At 36.8% G+C, this 21250-nt stretch overlaps 1 protein-coding gene across 1 annotated transcript in view; it reads right to left on the reverse strand.

Annotated features, from left to right (window-relative positions):
• Nucleotides 1-21250, reverse strand: part of LOC136031477 (sorting nexin-2-like) — a 102288-nt gene that overhangs the window by 41818 nt on the left and 39220 nt on the right. Inside the window, exon 6 of the mRNA XM_065711109.1 lies at nt 14074-14280. Coding sequence (XP_065567181.1) covers nt 14074-14280 — 207 coding nt within the window. The remainder of the gene's footprint in view (nt 1-14073; nt 14281-21250) is intronic.

Here is a 21250-nt window from a genome sequence, read left to right on the forward strand (position 1 = left end):
CCTCAAACAAATTGCTATACAAATGATTCTTTCCCTACCCGATCAAAAAATATGTGCTGATTCCGAATCCGAAAAGTTTACCATTCTAGCTCTTTTACAAATTTGAGCTTTTTGAGGTTGAATTTCAGGTTAAGGCAAAAAATGTTGATTGAGAAAATATCAGCAAAAGTGGTTAGATGTTATTTCTACGCTCTTTCTTTTGCTGATGAACATGAAACTAAATGCTTAAAGTTTTGAGAGAGAGTGAGGTGGGGGGATAGGTTCTAGGAAAATTGTGAAAAAAGGGGCCAACCTCAAACAAATTGCTATACAAATAATTATTTCACTACCCAACCAAAAACTATACGCTCATTTAGAATCCGAAAAGTTTGCCGCTCTAGCTCTTTTACAAATTTGAGTTTTTTTTAGGTTGAATTTGAGGTTGAGGCAAAAAATGTTGACTGAGTTATACCAGTAAATGTAATTAGATATGTTATATCTACACTCTTTTTTTGCCGATGAACATGAAAATAAACGTTTCAAGTGCAAAAATTGTCTATACTTAAAGCTTCGAGAGAGAATGAGGTGGGGGGGGGGAGGTGCTGTGGAAAAATTGTGGAAAAGGGGTCAACTTAAAAAAAAATTGCTATAAAAACGATTCTTTCACTATCCGAACAAAAGTGTGTGCTGATTCCAAATCCGAAAAGTTTACCGCTCTAGCTCTTTCACAAATTTGAGTTTTTGAAGTTGAATTTGAGGTCGAGGAAAAAATGTTAATTGAGTAAATACCAGCAAATCTGATTGGATGTCATTTGTATAAAGCCAAAAAAATTGTTTGGGGCTTAAATCTAAGAGAGAGAGTGAGGTTGGGGGAGAGGTTCTTGGAAAATTGTGAAAAAGGGGGTCAGCCTCAAACAAATTGCTATACAAATGATTCCTTCATTATCCAACCAAAAAATATAACTGATTCCGAATCCGAAATGTTTGCCGCTCTAGCTCTTTCACAAATTTGAGCTTTTTGAGGTTGAGGCAAATAATAAATACCAGCAAATGTGATTAAATAGGTAATTTCTGCGCTCTTTTTTTTTTTGCAGATGAACATGAAACTAAAGTCAGTAGAGTTGTTTGGGGCATAGATCTTTGAGAGAGAGAGAGAGAGCGAGGTTTGGAGAGAGGTTCAAGAAAAATTGTGAAAAAAGGGGTCAACCTTAAACAAATTGCTATACAAATGATTCTTTCACTATCTGACCGAAAAATATGTGCTGATTCCGAATCCGAAAAGTTTACCGCTAGTGCTCTTTTACATATTTTTTTTTTTTGAATTTGAGGTTGAGGAAAAAAAAGGTGATTGATTAAATACCAGCAAATATGATTAGATACGTCATTTCTATGCTTGGAACTTAAAGCTTTGAGAAAGATTGAGGTTGGCGGAGTTCAGTGTGCAGGTGTATATTAAATTTGACCTATGGTAAAACATTTGCAGTCTCACGCCTTGATAACAACGAAGACAGTGTCTAGGTAAAGTCCAGTGTGCCTGAAACCTCATTTTTGTGGAAGTGAGTAAGAACTAGGAGGAGGAGGTGGAAGTTGGAACGCATATTTGGCAACAAAAAAAAACATTCCTTCAAATAGCTTCCCTTAGCTGAGACGAAAAACTAGTTCCAAAAAAAGATCAATATACTCAAATATAATGCAACACAGAGATCAATTACATAAGACCGACAAAAATCATAGTAGCACAGAGATTCATTGAATAGCGGCAAAGCTAATCATAAATTTGGTCTCCTTCTTCACTATCATCGTCTTCAAGGTTTCTGGCACCAATTGTTTTTCAATTAGTACAGCTTGTTCCTTTACAATTGTCACCAGCCCAGATAAATTTTAAGACATGCTTTTTGCATGAACATCGCAGCGTCGAACACTCGCTCTTTTAATTACAGTTAAACAGTGAGAGAAGGAAAGGCGGTGCCTTCCCGGTGAAGCAATTCACTCAAATAAACTGGTCTGGTAATAAGATAAACAGAAGCCCATAGCACTAAGAGTATCAACTAGACTGCAGCTTTCTTGCTGATGATGAGCCTTCACTGCGAGCCCTACTTGAAGAGGAGATTTAATGGCCCTAGGTCGAATGGTTTGCATGGAGTTTTGGTCCATGGCAGCTATTTTTAGTTTAACTTGTTGGAGAACAAGTTCTCCAGGAAGAACTTCAGAGTCTGTGACAGGCAGTTAAAATTTTCTTCGAGATTTTTTAGGTCGCCCGTCTTAAGATACTCAGCCATATCTTGAGTGATACATTTTACGTTGCTCTTCAACAACTCAGCAGCTGCACTATTAAGGTTCATTTTCTTCTAGTTTTTGTGGTTATCATTTGGTAGTGCGTAAAAGTTTCGCAGTATAGTCTGAGCCGTGGGCCTTAATGTGACAACACTAGCCTTTCAGTGTCTGCAATCACTAATCCATCACCAACCTCTCCTTGACGAGCTTCTTCATATAAAATTGGCTACAGACAGTCTCTTTCGAGTCATCGTGAAACTCACTCGTCATGTTGACCAAATCACAAACTGTTAACTATTCGTCATCATTCGCTTCAAAGAATCGAATCGCCTCTTCAACTGCTTGCTTTGGATCCATACTTACTTTCCTACCTCTCTTTTTTTCGAGTCTGTCAATCGGATTTCCTGTATGTTACAAAGAGAGGTTCTTCCCAGATGCAAAGTTGCAGTAACATGTTTTGCGGTATACAACATCTCCTGCATGCAGATCCGAATTCACTGCTAGAATTCAGCCGTGAACTTTCTCAGATCAGTGATCATTTCGCTTTTGACACGGTCCCACCATTGTCTCTCCAAACTCCGTTGTGCGGACAAAAAAGCTGTTTTCCTTCTTGTGAGTCTTCTCAAAACGACTCTGCTCGAACAAAATAAACAATTGGTTTTTAAGTTGAATTGTTCTATCAGGCGATTTGAACTCCCCCTCTTGAACTCATTTTGCTTAACTAAGAATCGCAAGTGCTGGTCAATGGCCCTTGCATTTGCGTTTCAATTAGTTTCAAGTGACAAATTACATTTTTTGTTAATTCTTGTTGCTCAAATCTACCCCTGTATCTTCTGCAAACCTTTACCAGAGTCAGCATCAAACCTTTACCAGCAAAACTTATTTTAAATTTTTCAAGCATTTTTCTAGTTTGAACTAAAAAATTAAAATTATCACTTAGACACCATACATATTTTTGTAGTTTAAATAATAACTTTAGCGATTCTGCTAAAATATTCAGGAATTATTTTAATTTCAATTGACAAATCAGATTTTTTCTACCTCTGTATCTACCGCAAACCTTTACCAGCATCAATTAGAAAGTGTAATTTTCAGACAAAGAATCGGAGACGCGAAAAACCTTCGAAGCTTGTGGACGATGACGATTTTCGAAAAAGTCAAATTTGCCTCAGAGACTACTTCACCCTCTCCATCATCAATCAAGGTTGCTGTAATGTTCTGATGTATTAAGGATGTTAAATCAAACCGCTAAACCACTTCCTAAATTCGGAATCGTCTTTTCAGGACCGAATTCTTTATATTAAAATATTCACCTTCTTGAACTTCTATTTTAGCTTAATCCAATTCTAGATGCTAGCTAAATCTTTGTATTAATAAAATTTTATTGTGAATCGGCCTTAACAATATCATCTTCCTTGCTGACATTTGATCAACTTGAAGTCAATGCTTCCCTACTCTTTATAATTTGAATTCAGTGCTTGTTTTCGCGCATGGATCTGTCATTTCTTTACATGAATTGAATAAAAAAAAATTCAAATGACAGTAATGAACAATAATAAAACATAATGAACATTAACTATTCCTTAAACGAGGGTGGACGGTACCTTCTTCAGCCCCCCCCCCCCTCTTTACGCTTTTTTATAGTGCTTAATTGAAAGTATTTATGAGTGCAACAAAGGAAGTTTATGCGTAATTGCAAGCGTTTTATTTACCAATTTCCTTTTCAAACCTTTGACCTGAGAATACGATTGTTCGAAGACAAGGTAAATCAATAATCTCTTTCATTCTTGAGATATTGTGAAATATACCTTATATTCCACTCCCATTGCCCTGGTATTTGAGCAGTTCTTCTTAAAATATTGAGGGAAAAGTCAAACTTTAGTGCAAAGAGTGGGGGCTTAGGAGGGAGTAGCCCTCCTCAAATATATAATAATTTCTTGTCGTTTTCCGCTTTAATGCTGCTTTTTACTTCAATTTATTTCAATGTCATTTTTATGCCGCTCAGGTGCGACAAAATATACATATTTCATTCAATTCTATTCATCATCGGTTTTTTATATCCTTTTTTTAAATATATTTTTTATATACAATCTTCAATGTCAAACCATATATCACTTTATTGTTTCAGCTGTTTTGAAAAATAATAATAACGAAATTTGTTCCTAAGTTTTATTTCTTATTAATTCATACCTTCTTTTAACATTGATTTTCAAAGCATTTTGCTATTTTACTATTTAAAACTAACTCAAAAACAAAATCAAAACATACTATTCATTATATCTAGCTTTATAAACACCCTTTCTATGCCTGAACAATAGCAATAAGACAGAAATCACAGCCAAGACCAAGATAACCACAGACTTTGTTTTATGATTATTATTGTTTTTTTTACCTTTTTTTATGCGAGCAGACTTTTTTCTTACTATTAATGTGATTTTTGTAATTTTTTTTCTGTGACAATCCTTGTCATACTGCAGCTTTATTTTAAAATAAAAGATATTTCAGTTGGCATATCAGCTGATATTTTCCTCTCACTTAAGGGATGGATAGACGTAACATTTCTTTTAGCATCTTAAGAGTTTACATCTTTAAATGACGAGCTGGGTATTTCACAGAAGAAATGGTGCATTCTTGGTAAATTATTTTAAAATTTTACAACATGGACACCTGTAAAAGACAATGTGTTACTCTAAGCCATCAAGGAGCATAGTGAGGTAGTGAGCCACCCTAAACGCCTTACATTGAAAACATTCTATCACACTGATAAAATCTTTCAAACGTAGCGTAAAAACTCTCAAAATGAGCGCTAATTTAGAAAGATATCCTAGTTCAAAGGCTGGTGCACAATACACTCGCATTGAATAAGTGCGGCTGTTTTTAGCTTGGAAGCGCTTTTTTTCTAAAATTTCTCTTTTTGCTGTCTAAAACCATTAAGCATAAGTCGATTCTTGGATCCTCAGGAGTTGACTAATCATATGTATGGGGTGGCGTCAGCTTTCACAAATTTAGGGGGGTGGGTAACCAAATGTATTTTGCAAAATCTAGAGGGCAGGGGAGAAATCGTCATTCAAAAATTTTTTTCAGTGAAATTACTAAAAAATGGCATTTTCAATGGTAATACACCTCGAAAACCGTATTTTTCAAAATATAGAGGGTACGAAAAATCTAGGATTCCCAATTCTTTTTTCCCTTTTTGGCCTTTCGGGCCAAACTAGGGACAGGTAAAGCAAATGCCTTGTCTATCCCCCATCCTATTTACATGGTCACCCGCATTCAAAATTGCGATAATCGACAAAGAAATCCTAGTTCGAAAGCTGGCGTGAAATACGCCCGCATTCCTTTATTGCTTGAAAGCCCTTTAAGGATAGAAAAAAAGAAAGACATCCATAATTTCTGCTTTTTTTTGCTGTCTAAAACCATTAAGGATAAGTCGATTCTTGGATTGGATCCCTAGGAAAAAGTATCAGTCTTGAATGATAGATGAGTTACAAGGCATATAGAAACGAACTTATCTACGGATAAATTTCGTTAGAGTAAATCACCGTTTGTATGACCATTTCTGGACTACTTTTTCTTTCTTATTTAGCGGCAAATTTACGATCACAAACACTAGAATGAATTGCCAAAGGCCTTACTTTTATGAAAAAGGAAGAAAAATATCACAGAGATGACCTTGCAATGTAAAAAAAAGGAGAAAAAATTATACGTCCCAAAGCCCAGACACAAACTAATCAAAAAGTTGTTGGTATAGAAGGAAAAATTACGTAATCTCTTATACCATTTCACTGTTATCTTGAATCATATACGAATAATGTAAATGTGCAATAAAAAAATCTACAAAATCCATAAAAAAAATTTATTTTATCATTCTTGGCTGAAATTGCACGGTTTCAATTCCGTTGTGCTCTTAATCATGTGTTTTTTTGCAAGTTACTTTGTTCAGGTATGATAAAACAAGAGCTAAGAGCTCATATGGCACTTGTGACGAGGCGAGAAGAGCTAAGAGCCAAGAGATCATATGGTATGAGCAATAACAAAATTCTATGAATCAATAGATTGATTTAAAAAGGAAAATACGAGGCTTAATGCCGGTCAAGATTTAAAATAAGAGCTCTGAGTCACGATGGCCCTCTAAATATCAAAATTCATTAAGATCCGATCACCCACTCGTAAGCTATAAATACCTAATTTTTTCTAATTTTTCCTCTCCCTTCTGATAAAACGACTTTATCAAGTCAAATTGTGCAGCTCCCTGACACGCCTACCAATTTTCATCGCCCTAGCACGTCCAAAAGCACCGAACTTGCCAAATCACTGAACCCCTCCCCCAAACTCCCCCAAAGAGAGCGAATCCAGTACGATTCTGTCAATCACGTATCAAGGACATTTGTTTATTCTATCCACTAAGCTTCATCCCGATTCCTACACTCCAAGTGTTTTTCCAAGATTTCCCCCTCCAAATCCCCACAATGTCAAAAGATCTGGTCGGGATTTGAAATAAGAGCTCTGAGACATGAATTCCTTCTAAAAATCAAATTTCATTACGATCCGATCATCTATTCGTAAGATATAAATACTCCAATTTTCATGTTTTCCAAGAATTCCGGTTCCCCCCTCCAACTCCCCCGAATGTCACAGGATCTGGTCGGAATTTGAAATTAGAACTTTAAAGCACAAGATCCTTCTAAATATCAAATTTCATTAAGATCTGGTCACCCTTTCGTAAGTTACAAATACCTCAATTTTCAAAATTACCCCCCCCCCCAATTCCACCAAAGAGAGCAGATCCGGTCCAGTTATGTCAGTCACGTATCTTAGACAGGTTTCTATTCTTCCCATCCAGTTTCATCCTGATCTCACTGCTTTAAGTATTTTCTAAGATTTCCGGTCCCCCCAACTGCCCCCCCCCCCTAATTACGCTTGATCCGGCTGAGATTTAAAATAAGATATCGGAGTTACGAGGTCCTTCTAAATATAAAGTTTCATGAAGATCCGATCACTCCTTCGTAAGTTAAAAATACGTCATTTTTCTTATTTTTTCAGAATTATCCCCCCCCCCACCCCCGCAATTGAGCGGATCCGTTCCAATTATGTACATCACGTATGCAAGACTTCTGCTTATTTTTCCGACCAAGTTTCATCCCAATCCCTCCAATCTAAGCGTTTCCCATCATTTTAGGTTTCCCCACCCCAAAATTTCCCCCAATGTCACCAGATCCGGTCAGCTTTTAAAATAAGAGCTTTGAGACACGATATCCTTCTAAAAATCAAATTTCATGGAGATCCAATCACCCGTTCGTAAGTTAAAAATACCTCATTTTTTCTAATTTTTCAGAATTAACCCCCCCCCCAACTACCCCAAAGAGAGCGGATCCGTTCTGGTTATGTCAATCATGTATCTAGGACTCGTGTTTTTTTTCCACCAAGTTTCATCCAGATCCCTCCACTCTAAGTGTTTTCCAATTTTTAGGTTTCTCCCTCCCAACTCCCCCCCCCCCAATGTCACCAGATCCAGTCGGGTTTAAAATAAGAGCTCTGAGCCACGATATTCTTCTAAATATCAAATTTCATTGAGATCCAATCACCCGTTCGTAAGTTAAAAATGCCTCATTTTTTTTTCAGAAATACCCCCCCCCCCCCAACTACCCAAAAGAGAGCGGATCCGTTCCATTTATGTCAATTATCTATCTAGGACTTGTGTTTATTTTTCCCACCATGTTTCATCCCGATCCCTCCACTCTAAGTGTTTTCCAAGTTTTAGGTTTCCCCCTCCCAACTCCCCGCCCCCATCACCAGATCCGGTCAGGATTTAAAATAAGAGCTCTAAGACACGATATCCTTCTAAACATCAAATTTCATTGAGATCCGATCACCCGTTCGTAAGTTGAAAATACCTCATTTTTCTAATTTTTAAGAATTACTCCCCCCCCCCCCGCAACTACCCCAAAGAGAGCAAATCAGTTCCGATTATGTCAATCATGTATCTGGGACTTGCGCTTATTTTTCCCATCAAGTTTCATCCCGACCCCTCCACTCAAAGTGTTTTCCAAGATTTTAGGTTTCCCCCCCTCCAGCTCCCCCCAATGTCATCAGACCCAGTCGGGATTTAAAATAAGAGCTCTGAGACACAATATCATTCCAAACATCAAATTTCATTAAGATCCAATCACCCGCTCATAAGTTAAAAACACTTCATTTTTTTATATTTTTTCCGAATTAACCGACCCCCACTCCCCCCCCCCAGATGGTCAAAGCAGGAAAACGACTATATCTAATTTAATCTGGTCCGGTCCCTGATACGCTTGCCGAATTTCATCGTCCTAGCTTACCTGGAAGTGCCTAAAGTAGCAAAACCGGGACTTTAGGTTCCCCCCCCCCCAACTCCCTCCAATGTCATCAGATCCGGTCGGGATTTAAAATAAGAATTCTGAGACACAATATCATTCCAAACATCAAATTTCATTAAGATCCAATCACCCACTGATAAGTTAAAAATACTTCGTTTTTTCTATTTTTTTCGAATTAACCGGGCCCCCACTCCCCCCCAGATGGTCAAATCGGGAAAACGACTATTTCTAATTTAATCTGGTCCGGTCCCTGATACGCTTGCCAAATTTCATCGTCCTAGCTTACCTGGAAGTGCCTAAAGTAGCAAAACCGGGACCGACAGACAGACAGACAGACCGACAGAATTGGCGACTGCTATATGTCACTTGGTTAATACCAAGTGCCATAAAAAGCCGTGTTGCCTTCGCAACTGATAATACTGACGCAACTGACTTAAGAAAATATATGGTTTTTATATGCTTAATAAGACAACTATTCTATCTATCCACTTGGATATAATATAAATTTACACGATTTCAATCACTACTGTGTTCTAGTTTTGTCTCAAAACTAGAGCACACTACAAGCGCTCTCGATGATCTCCATCTTGAATCAAACTTCAGAATATGTCAAATTAATGCTTATTTTAAATGACATTTTTTTATTACTAAGAAATTGCTTGATCTGGTGTCTCTTGTTTTCAAAACACTGGCATCTGAATCTTCATATATAGTATTAAAAATATAAATATATGCAGTTTATAAAGACAATGAGTACTTTAAAATCAAAATACTGTTTATATTAGAATACCTCCTAGAGCTTACGATGGAAGAAAGCTTTTTTTTCCATTTTAATCCAGAGCTGTTTTTTCTCCCGCTCCAAAAATTAAGCCAGCGCTTCCTTCCGGTGTGTTTGTTGAAGGTTCAATTCTTGAAATAATTGGAATATAAAGGGATACAAATATTTTAGAGCACTAGTGTTGGCATGATGATTAATGAGCAGTGGGGTCAATGTAGGGGGGGGGGTAAAATATATTTGTTAAGACCAAGGGGAGAGGCAACTTTTTTTTAAACATTTTGAATGAAACTACAAAAAAGTAAGTTTTTAAAATCTAGTTGGAGAAATACACCCCCCCCCTGATTGAATCCCCTGCTAGTGGGTCAGGAATTATTTGTCTCATAAAATTTGGGAATAAGGTAGAACTTATTTTCTCCTCTAGTTCTGAGAATTTCAGGCGTGTTCTGCTCAAGACCTTTATTCTTTTCAAACCTCCACTGCTGTTAACAATTTTAACCATTAACTGGTCGGTCGGGGTCTTATAGACCCGAGATAGGCCCGGACTTTACACTACAGAATTAATATACAATTCAGAAAGCCGATCTCCCGTGAATCCTCAGTAACATCCGATCTGCAATAGATAACCGACAGAGCTCACTGCATTTCTTATAGGTATGAAGCTACAAGGGAATGGGGACTGTTAAACCCCCCTCGAACGAAAATTTAATTTTTTTACATACTTCGAAGATTTTAGCTAAGTTGATATTTTTTTGGCTGTTGGATCCTCTCAAGAAAAAAGTGGTGCTCGGTGCGACAAGGGGTGTTCCAAGCTTGAAGTGTTTCAATATACCTGCTTTATTTATTTAAACTGACTTGTGCATGCTTTAGAAACACAGTTAATGATAAAAAAGGCCGTCCTAGTCGGGGGGATTGGTGCGCTGGATTTAGGATCCTTTGTCCGAGAGAGCGAGGGTTCGAATCCTAGTGTACCTAATTATTAAGTTTAGGACGGAAGTCAGTGGCGTGAGTCTGTAAGCTCAGCCAGAGTCAACCCAGCTCTAAATGAGTACCTGGAGAAATCTGGGGAATGTAAACAGGAAGGGCGTGTGAAAGCACCGGATGGTTGGCCCCCAGCCCTCCATTGCACTTCCGGGCTGAAGGGCCAAGATACGGAGATCAGCATCGCCGGTGGGAACTGTAAAGTCCAATGCCGTATTATCTACCTTTTTTTAAGCCGGATCTACGACACCGAAAAGCTGAATATCAAATATAGTGTCCACATATGCCTGGCCTTAGAGACCCTGCTCAAGAAATGAAGCCACATACCATTGAGAAGGCTTCGGACCTCTTCAAAATCCCTGAGATAATTCAGAAGCTTGTTTATCACGCAAATGCTATGATTGCAGACTGTCAGCAACGTTATGATTTTCGTTTTCTCGATAAAAATACCTTCCTCAAACCAGTCGACCTCACTGAAAATGCGTGCTTTTTATTGGCCAACTGTATATGGCTGGTGTTTTGGTTCAAGTAAAGGAATGATGGTTGTGAAAGCCTTTTTTTCTTTTGATGACAGAAGGAGGACGTCTTTCTGGTTGCCAAGCCTGTGGAGAGATTTCTTTTCATTGAGTGCTGCCTGCAGCTCGACAATCCACGCACTCGTAACCAGCGCCAGTCTTCTACTGCTAACACAGAAATTGTTTGAAACTTTTACAGGTAACTGGAAAGTAAATTACTCTACTGGGTAACACCTAACAGTCGATTAGATTCTAGGGGGATCCACCCCTAGACCCGCTCAAAATGCATATTCAGTCGAAGCCAAACAAATACAGGATAAAAAGTTAGTGCTTTGCCGATGCGAAGACATTTTACTTTTGCAATGCATTCGTACATGCTGGGAAAGGAATTCGTCTGATGAAGGAGTCATATTCCAACATTCTCACACGACTGCCCTCGTGCTCTTGACCTGCTCATGAGCTCTCATAAAAATTCAAGGCAAGCCATTGAACTTATATCTGTACGTTGAAGAGGGACAAAAGGGAATCCTGACCAAACAAAAGCAAATCAAAAAGGAAATAAAAAGGAAAAAAGAAAATCCCGACCAAACAAAAGAAAATCAACACGAAAAAGGAAAAGAAAATCAACACGAAAAAAGGAACAAAAGGAAATCCCGACCAAACAAAAGGAAATCAAAAGAAAAAAAGGAAAAAAAAAGGAAAAAAGGAACAAAAGTAAATGAAATCTCCGACCAAACAGCAAAAGAGAACCCAAATATTCCGAATTAGGCTTCCAGGACCAAATCACTTTGGTTTTCTATGTACCTAAGATAAAATGAAAAAAAGGGAACAAACGAAAATCTCCACCAAACAAAAGGAAATCAAAAGGAAAAAAGGGACAAAAGGAAATCCCGACCAAAAAAAGGAAATCAAAAGCAAAAAAGGAATAAAAGGAAATCCCGACCAAACAAAAGGAAATCAAAAGAAAAAAAGAGAAAAAAGGAACATAAGCAAATCTTATCTCGACTAAACAGTAAAAGAGAACCCAGATAATTCGTGTTAGGCTTCCAGGACAAAATCACTTTGGTATGCATTTTTCTGCGTCTCAAAAAACACTAACTGAACAATGTTTGCTAATTTCTTTTTCTTTAAACACTCGTACTTCGAAGTTTATCAGACCTCACCATACCATTTGCGTATCCTTTTTCTTACTCGATTAAATTAAAAAAAAAACAAGTTTTTTCAACTGAAAGTAAGGAGTGACATCAAAACTTAAAACGCACAGAAATTACTTCGTATATGAAAGAGGCTGCTTCCTCATCAACGCCCCGCTCTTTACGCTAAAGTTTGACTCTTTCTCTCAATTCTTCTTTCTAAAACAGTAAAAAACTTTAGCGTCAAGAGCGGGGCGTTGATGAGGAAGCAGCCTCTTTCATATACGAAGTAATTTCTGTGCGTTTTAAGTTTTGATGTCACTCCTTACTTTCAGTTGAAAAAACTTGTTTTTTTTAATTTAATTTCTGAACGTTTTTGAATCAATGCATGTTTTGATTTTGGCTCTCCGCAGAGGAATAATCAAAACGAAATTTGCATATTTTTTTTTTGGGGGGGGGGGGGTTAAATGGCTTTCTCATAATTTTGATCGAATGATTTTGAGAAAAAAGAACGGGGGCAAAGCCTAGTTGCCCTCCGATTTTTTGGTTAATTAAAAAGGCAACTAGAACTTTTAATTTTTTACGAATCTTTTATTGGTAAAAGATTTACGTAGCTTATAAATTAGCTTACGTAAAGAACTTTTGTATTCTCATGTTTTTATTACATATATGAGGGGATTCGCCCCATCGTCAGTACCTCGCTCTTTACACTAAAGCTTAAATTTTATCCCAATTCATTAAGAATGACCCCTGAATCACAAAAGCCGTAGAATAAATAGTTGAAATTACTAAAAATACTTTAGCTTAAAGAGCTAGGTATCATAAGGAGGTGAGCCCCTTATATGGGTAATAATTTCTGTTTGTTTTAAGTTTTATTGCTGTTCCTTACTTCCAGCTGAAAAAGCTTTTTCACATTTATTTTTTAATTTTTTTTTAAATAATGCTAGTAAATCCTGCTCTCCCTTCATGGAAGTTTTCTTTTCCCATGACAAATTCTCGATGGAAAGTTCCCCCAGCATATCCCCCTCTTCTCAACCCCTCCCCCCAACCAAAAAAATCCTCCTGAAAACGCCTGTATACTTCCCAATAACCATTACTATATGTAAGCAGAGGTCAAAGTTTGTAACTTGTTGCCCCTCCCACGGGGACTGTGGGGGAGTAAATCGTCCCCAAAGACATAGTTATAAGGTTTTTCGACTATGCTGAATAAAATGGCTATCTCAGAATTTTGATCCGTTGACTTTGGGAAAATAATTAGCGTGGGAGGGGGCCTAGGTGCCCTCCAATTTTTTTGGTCACTTAAAAAGGGCACTAGAACTTTTCATTTCCGTTAGAATGAGCCCTCTTGCAACATTCTAGGACAACTGGGTCGATACGATCACCCCTGGGAAAAAAAAAAAAAACAAAACAAAAAAACAAAAAAACAAATAAACACGCATCCGTGATCTGCCTTCTGGCAAAAATGCAAAATTCCACATTTTTGTAGATAGGAGCTCGAAACTTCTACAATAGGGTTCTCTGATACGCTGAATCTGATGGTGTGATTTTCGTTAAGATTCTATGACTTTTAGGGGGTGTTTCCCCCTATTTTCTAAAATAACGCAAATTTTCTCAGGCTCGTAACTTTTGATGGGTAAGACTAAACTTGATGAAACTTATATATTTAAAACCAGCATTAAAATGCGATTCTTTTGATATAGCTATTGGTATCAAAATTCCATTTTTTAGAGTTTTGGTTACTATTGAGCCGGGTCGCTCCTTACTACAGTTCGTTACCACGAACTGTTTGATTAGTTAATGGTTAAAATTAGTATTGACTTTTTTAACTAATGGTCAAACAATTGTGTTGTCTCGCAAAATTAGGAAACAAGATAGAAAAGTTTGCAGTGGCGTAATTTCGTCAAAATCCCTGTGGGAGAGGGGGGGGGGGAAATTAGAACCAATTTTAAATATACAAACGTTTTAAATATACTTGGTTTCAGTAATGTGCGAATGAATCAATGGTCTTTTGAAGGTTTAAAATTAGGAAACAAAATAGAAAATCAGGCAACAAGATAGAAAAATTTTACTTTTTCTTCTAATTCCGACAGTTGAACCAGTGCTTTGGCAAAATTTTCATGTTCTTCACAAGTAGACAATAACGCAGCACTTTTAGCAAATGTGGAAGTTGTTTGTGCCAACTCTTTACGTTGCAGCGCAAGAGCTTCAGTACTGCTCTGAAGTCTCCGAAGCTGAGCATCCAAAGCTTCGATCTGCTGAGTCTTCTCTTCAAACCACTGAAAAGAAGTTGAATCAGATTAATAGATTTACGATATTTGTAGAGTAATGTGGACTGAAGCTGGACATGGCTATTAAAGGAGGGGTAAAAAATTTCTGGTCCAGCCCCTTACGTTTCCAATGATTTTTATGAATACTCCATAAGGTCCAAAAATTGTCGCATGATTTTTCTTTTCAAAGCAGTGTTACTGAATTTATAATTTAGAGTACGAAAGAAAAAAAAAAGAAAAAAAGGTCATCTCTGCACCAATACTAAAAAACACACTAATACTACAAAAAATTATATAGCTGAGCAGGTCCATCACAACTTCAAAAGAAAAAAAAAAAAATATTGTCAATGTGGAAACTTGGTGTTCAATTTGAAAAAAAATTAAACCTTATATGCGAAAAATATTACACATAGAAAAGTCATGAATAAAATGAAAATAATGTGAAAAGTAAAGGTACATTAGCAGGAGGAGGGGTTGTATTGTGTTTATGCCTCTCCCTCCTTTCCCCTTATAACTCAAATTATTCAAGACAGTTTTTCCACGGTTGTACGCAAGGGAAATACCTCCAAGTAGCTTTCGGACTTCGTCCGAAAAAAAAAGAAGATTTTAGTCAAAATCCCCATTGAAAATAGGATCTGTTATCGTGGTCTGCTACAATGGTAGAATTTTTTTTTCTGTCGAACAAGGGAGACCAGTTTCACGATAGCAGCCCTTTTTTCTGGAATATCATTACAAAAACTTTTCCTCTTCGAAGTACCAAAAAAGGGGAAACTCTTTGCCGACATATAACAGTGTACTAATATAAAAAGGCAGTTACTTTCGTTTCGCAGGAAAAATAAGAACTTTGTTATAAAAAAACTACTTTTAACTGTTATTACTAAAATATACATATTTTTCAAAACAAGCATCTTTACTAGTATTCGGCAACATAAGTGCTTAGTCTTTTTTTTTTTTAACTCCTGAAAAGACGAATTCTGTTACTAACAAGTTACAACTCTGCGCTTATGTTAATAAGTGGTTTCTTTGATTTTGCAGGAAACATTTGAATTCGATTAGCAGTGAATTTGAATAGCTTAATGTTATAAGGTTTACTTATTCACCAAAAAAAATATTTTCACTTGTATTCGGTAATTGAAGTAAAAGCTTCGGTTTCCTTCTCTTCTTACTGCTACTTGATAGTTATTCAGAACACACTCAAGTTCTTGATCTGGCTGTAAGATCTTAATATGCATATTATGAAACAAGAATTGTTTTCTAACTTCACGCTATCCAAATATCCAATTATTCTGCATATTATGAAGTAAGAATTGTTTTCTAACTTTACGCTATCCAAATACTTGGTTTTTGCAAAGTGGATATGGCGTCACTAGTGGTTATGGCATCAAATAAGATCACAATCCTTCCCTAATATTAAATAGAAAAACACAAGTTTTTTAAATGAAAGTAAGGAGCGACATTAAAACTTAAAACGAACAAAAATTACTCCGTATATGAAAGGGGCTTTTCCTTCTCAACGCCCCGCTCTTTACGCTAAAGTTTCACTCTTTCTCTTAACTTTAAATTTTAAAACAGTAAAAAACTTTAGCGTAAAGAGCGGGGCGTTGAGAAGAAAAAGCCCCTTTCATATACGGAGTAATTTCTGTTCGTTTTAAGTTTTAATGTCGCTCCTTATTTTCATTTAAAAAACGTGTGTTTTTCTATTTAATATTAGGGAAGGATTGTTTTTTTTTTTATTTAATTTCTGAACGTTTTTGAATCAATGCATGTTTTGATTTTGGCTCTCCGCAGAGGAATAATTAAAACGAAATTTGTATATTTATTTTTTTTGGCTAAATGGCTTTCTCATAATTTTGATCGAATGATTTTGAGAAAAAAGAGCGGGGGAGGAAGCCTAGTTGCCCTCCGATTTTCGGTTAATTAAAAAGGCAACTAGAACTTTTAATTTTTTACGAATCTTTTTATAAGTAAAAGATATACGTAACTTATAAATTAGCTTACGTAAAGAACTTTTGTATTCTCATGTTTGTATTACATATATGACGGGGTTCGCCCCCTCGTCAGTACCTCGCTCTTTACACTAAAGCTTAAATTTTGTCCCAATTCATTAAGAATGACCCCTGAATCACAAAAGCTGCAGAATAAATAGTTAAAATTACTAAAAATACTTTAGCGTAAAGAGCGAGGTATTAGGAGGAGGTGAGCCCCTCATATGGGTAATAATTTTTGTTCGTTTTAAGTTTTAATGCTGCTGCTTACTTCCAGCTGAAAAAAAAACTTTTCCATATTTATTTTTTCATTGTTTTTTTTAAGTAATGCTAGTAAATCCTGCGCTCCCTTCATGGAAATTTTCTTCCCCCATGACAAATTCCTCGATGGAAAGTTCCCCCAGCATATCCACCTCTTCTCAACCCCTGCCTCCAACCAAAATAATCCTCCTGAAAACGCCTGTACACGTCCCAATAACCATTACTATACGTAAGCACTGGTCAAAGTTTTGAACTTGTAACCCCTCCCACGGGGACCGGGGGAGTAAGTCGTCCCCAAAGACATAGTTATAAGGTTTTTCGACTACGCTGAATAAAATGGCTATCTCAGAATTTTGATCCGTTGACTTTGGGAAAATAATTAGCGTGGGAGGGGGCATAGGGACCCTCCAATTTTTTTGGTCACTTAAAAAGAGCACTAGAACTTTTCATTTCCGTTAGAATGAGCCCTCTTGTAACATTCTAGGACAACTGGGTCGATACGATCATCCCTGGGAAAAAAACAAACAAAAACCGCATCCGTGATCTGTCTTCTGGCAAAAATTTAAAATTCCACATTTTTGTAGATAGGAGCTTGAAACTTCTACAGTAGGGTTCTCTGATACGCTGAATCTGATGGCGTGATTTTCGTTAAGATTCTATGACTTTTAGGGGGTGGTTCCCCCTATTTTCTAAAATAACGCAAATTTTCTCAGGCTAGGAACTTTTGATGGGTAAGACTAAACTTGATGAAACTTATATATTTAAAATCAGCATTAAAATGCGATTCTTTTGATGTAGCTATTGGTACCAAAATTCCATTTTTTAGAGTTTTGATTACTATTGAGCCGGGTCGCTCCTTACTACAGTTCGTTACCACGAACTGTTTGATTTCAGGATACTCACACATTCATACACAATGAAACTTCAAGGATTGCGTGGTCCGTCTAACTATTTCCAGGTTTTCCAGTGATCTACAAATGTACGACTATCTGTGAGAAACATCAAAGCTGGTTCCTTGTTTCATTTATTAGGTCTACGATCCCTTTCCTCAAAAAACAATTTACATTTCATAAAAGGGGGGGGGGGATTTGAAGTGCTAAACTGGACTCAAACGAATCTCTTGAATATGATCTTGCGTCTTGAGATACAAGGACTGCTTAGCACATAACCTTACTTTTCCTTTTCATATTATATTTTATTTTAATATCTGGGTTAAGGCTCCTTGCCTAGGCATAAATATAGTTCAGGAGAGCGGGGATTCGTAACAAGAGGTCTAAATACTTGAAAGTTACTGAAAATCATAGGCAGTGCAATAGCGCTGCCTAACCTAAGTAAAGAGTGATGTGGGCACGATGTATTATTTATTTATTTGTTATTTTTTCAGACCAGGGCACTTCTTTTTAAGTTCTACCACCCTTTTTAAGAGCCAAAGGGATCGGAGGGAAATTGGCCCCCTCCCCACATCTTCTTTTATCTAAATGCATGCGATATAAATTTCGAGATGGCCATTTTGTTCAAAATAGTATAAAAATTAAATAGCAAGGCATTGGGGTTGACAAAACCCCCCGGAGTCTAGAGGCTTGTAGGCTATACCCCGGGGGCATATAAGGGTTTTATGGAAGGAGTGGTCATGTAAACTTTAAAGGAGGCTCATTTGATTGGAAACGTAAAATTCTAGTTCCTTTTTAAGAGTCAAAAGTGATGGAGCCCCCTGCCCAAGCCAATCACTCACCAAAACACATCCAATCAAAATTTTAAGAGAGCTGTTTTGTTCAGCACCGTTAAAAGGTTCAGTAATTATTTCTTTGGGGATGTCAGCCTCCCCACAGTCCCCAGGGGAAAGGTAGTAAGTTAGGCAATGCGTTCATTGTTTACATATAGTATTTGTTATTGAGAAAGGCATGCTTATTGAACTTAACTTTCCAAAAAGTCGAAGGGCATTCAGGTGAGCCTTTCAGAGAATGTTGAGGGGAGTGTTGAACTAAATCAAAACACGTCACGTGTATAAGGATTGTCAAAAGGCTGTAACACAGGAATAACTGAATATGTTCATTTTGAACTTTCAAGAAATGATAAGGAAGATGATGAAAAAGATGATATTTGCATTCTACCACAACTACAACGACTACCGTTACTACGACTGCTACCGCTACTACTACTACTACTACTACCATACTGCTCCATTTAGGATATTGAGGTGAAATTTGAACTAAATTGACACTATTTGCATGCACGTTGTCAAAATAGCTTATCTTAAGAAATGACTTGGGTATAGATTCAGGACTTTTAGAAAATACTTCAAGGGAAGATCATCTGACCAAAAGGCAATATGTGCACGCTGCTACTAATACTATTATCACTGCTACATTTAGTACTTCTACCACTGCTTCTATTGCAACTACTTGTAAGGCTAAGAGCATTAAGACGGAAATTTCAAGAAGTCTATGAATATACAGGTTATCAAAAGGACATATCAGCAGTGTCATAGCAATGGCTAATTGTATTAAGTTGAAACTTCCAGGGCTTGATGAGAGGGATGTTCAACTGACCAAAAGGCAACACGTTAATACTATTGTTGCTACTAGAACTACCGCTACTACTATTAATATTACTACTACTAATGCCGACACTACTACTGTGACTACTATTACAAATATTCCTAAGGGTGTGAAGGCGAAATTTTCAGGGAAATATGAGAGGGGGGAGTGAACTGAATCACGACCACCGCCTGTATGCAGGTTGTCAAAAGGGCTTAACAGCAATATCTTAGGAACAGTTAGGTTTGTGAAGTTGAAACTTAACAGGTCTTGTTGTGGGAGATGTCGAACTAATCAAAAAAAATGTTTCCATCCTAATGCAACTGCTTCTACTCATACTACTACTAATGCTACTATTATTACTACTTCTACTACTAATACTGCTACTAAAGCTAAGGCTACTACTATTAATTCTACTGCTACTGCTGTTACTACTGGTACTACTAGTGCTGCTACTAAAACTAAGGGTATTAAGGCAAAAAATTAGGGAAATATTGAAACTGTATGGAACTAAATCGAAACATTATGCCCACAAAGGTTGTCAATAGGACGTATCAGAAATGCTTCAGAAACGGTTGATGGTATTAATTTGAAACTTTCACCGTGTATTGAAGGAGATATTGAAGAAACAAAAGCTGATATGCGCATATTGCTATTGATGTTACTACAACTATCAATACTTCGCAAGCTAAGAGTATTAAATGAAGTTTTCAAGGGATATTTAGAGGGATGTTGAACTAAACAAAAACGAACAATGAGCATGTAGATTTTCAAAAAGGTGAACAAGTAATATCTCTAGAACAGCTTACATTATCAAGTTAGACCCTTAATAGTAAGTCGTGGAGGATTCTGAACTTGCCAGAAGGCAGTATGTGTATAAAATTAATACTACCATTAAAGTTACTGTAACCAATGACGCGAAGGGTATCAGGGTGAAACTTTCAAGGTGTCTTTAGGGGGAATTTCAGTTGAACGGAAAAAGTATATGCATAAAGGTTTTCAAAGGGTCATATGAGCAGTATCAAACAGTTTGTGGTAACGAACTGTAGTAAGGAGCGACCCGGCTCAATAGTAACCAAAACTCTGTGGAATTTAGCATTTTTTGCCAGAAGACAAATCACGGATGCGTGTTTATTTGTTTTTTGTTGTTTTTTTTCCCCAGGGGTGATCGTATCGACTCAGTGGTTAAAAAAAAATTATTTAAAAAAACAATGAAAAAATAAATATGAAAAGTTTTTTTCTACTGAAAGTGAGGAGCAGCATTAAAACTTAAAACAAACAGAAATTATTACGCATATGAGGGGTTTACCTCCTTGTAATACCTCGCTCTTTACGCTAAGTATTTTTAGTAATTTCAACTATTTATTCTACGGCCTTTGTGATTCAGGGGTTATTTTTAAGGAATTGGGGCAAAATTTAAGCTTTAGTGTAAAGAGCGAGGTATCGACGAGGGTTGAGCCCCCTCATATACGCAATAAAAACATACGAATAAAGAAGTTCGCTACGTAAGTTAATTCGTAAGTTACGTATATTTTTTACTTATGAAAACGTTTGTAAAAAATTAAAAGTTATAGTTGCCTTTTTAAGTAATCAAAAAATTAGAGGGCAACTAGGCCTCCTCTCTCGCTCCTTTTTTTCAAAATCTTCTGATCAAAACAATAAAAATGCCATTTAGCCCAAAAAAATTAATATGCAAATTTCGGTATAATTATTTATGCGTGGACTGCCAAGATAAAAAAAAATGCATTGATTAAAAAACGTCCAGAAATTAAAAAAAAACAAGTTTTTTTAAATGAAAGTAAGGAGCGACACTAAAACTTAAAAATAAGAGATTGGCGGTTAAACAGCCCTCCTCCCAAGCCCCTTTATTTTCCAAACACGTCCAGTCAAAATTTTGAGACAGCCATTTTGTTCAGCATAGTGGAATAGCCTAGTGGCTGTGTTTCTAAGAATATTGGGTATGTCAACCGCCCCTCACTTATGCAAATGACCAATTATACTTTAAGCTAAATACTACTTTAAAACTAAATCAAAAGGAGCTGTGTGTATGGATGCCAATAAGACACCTCAGCATTATGTCTAAAACAACTGGCGGTATTTAGTTGAAACTTTCAGGGCTACTACTATTACTACTTCTGCTCTTACAATTTAAGTAAATCAAAAGAGTGTAAGTGTATCCAGGTTGTCAAAGACATT

Source organism: Artemia franciscana, chromosome 9, assembly GCF_032884065.1.
Source record: "Artemia franciscana chromosome 9, ASM3288406v1, whole genome shotgun sequence".
NCBI classification, from domain to species: Eukaryota; Metazoa; Arthropoda; class Branchiopoda; order Anostraca; family Artemiidae; genus Artemia; species Artemia franciscana.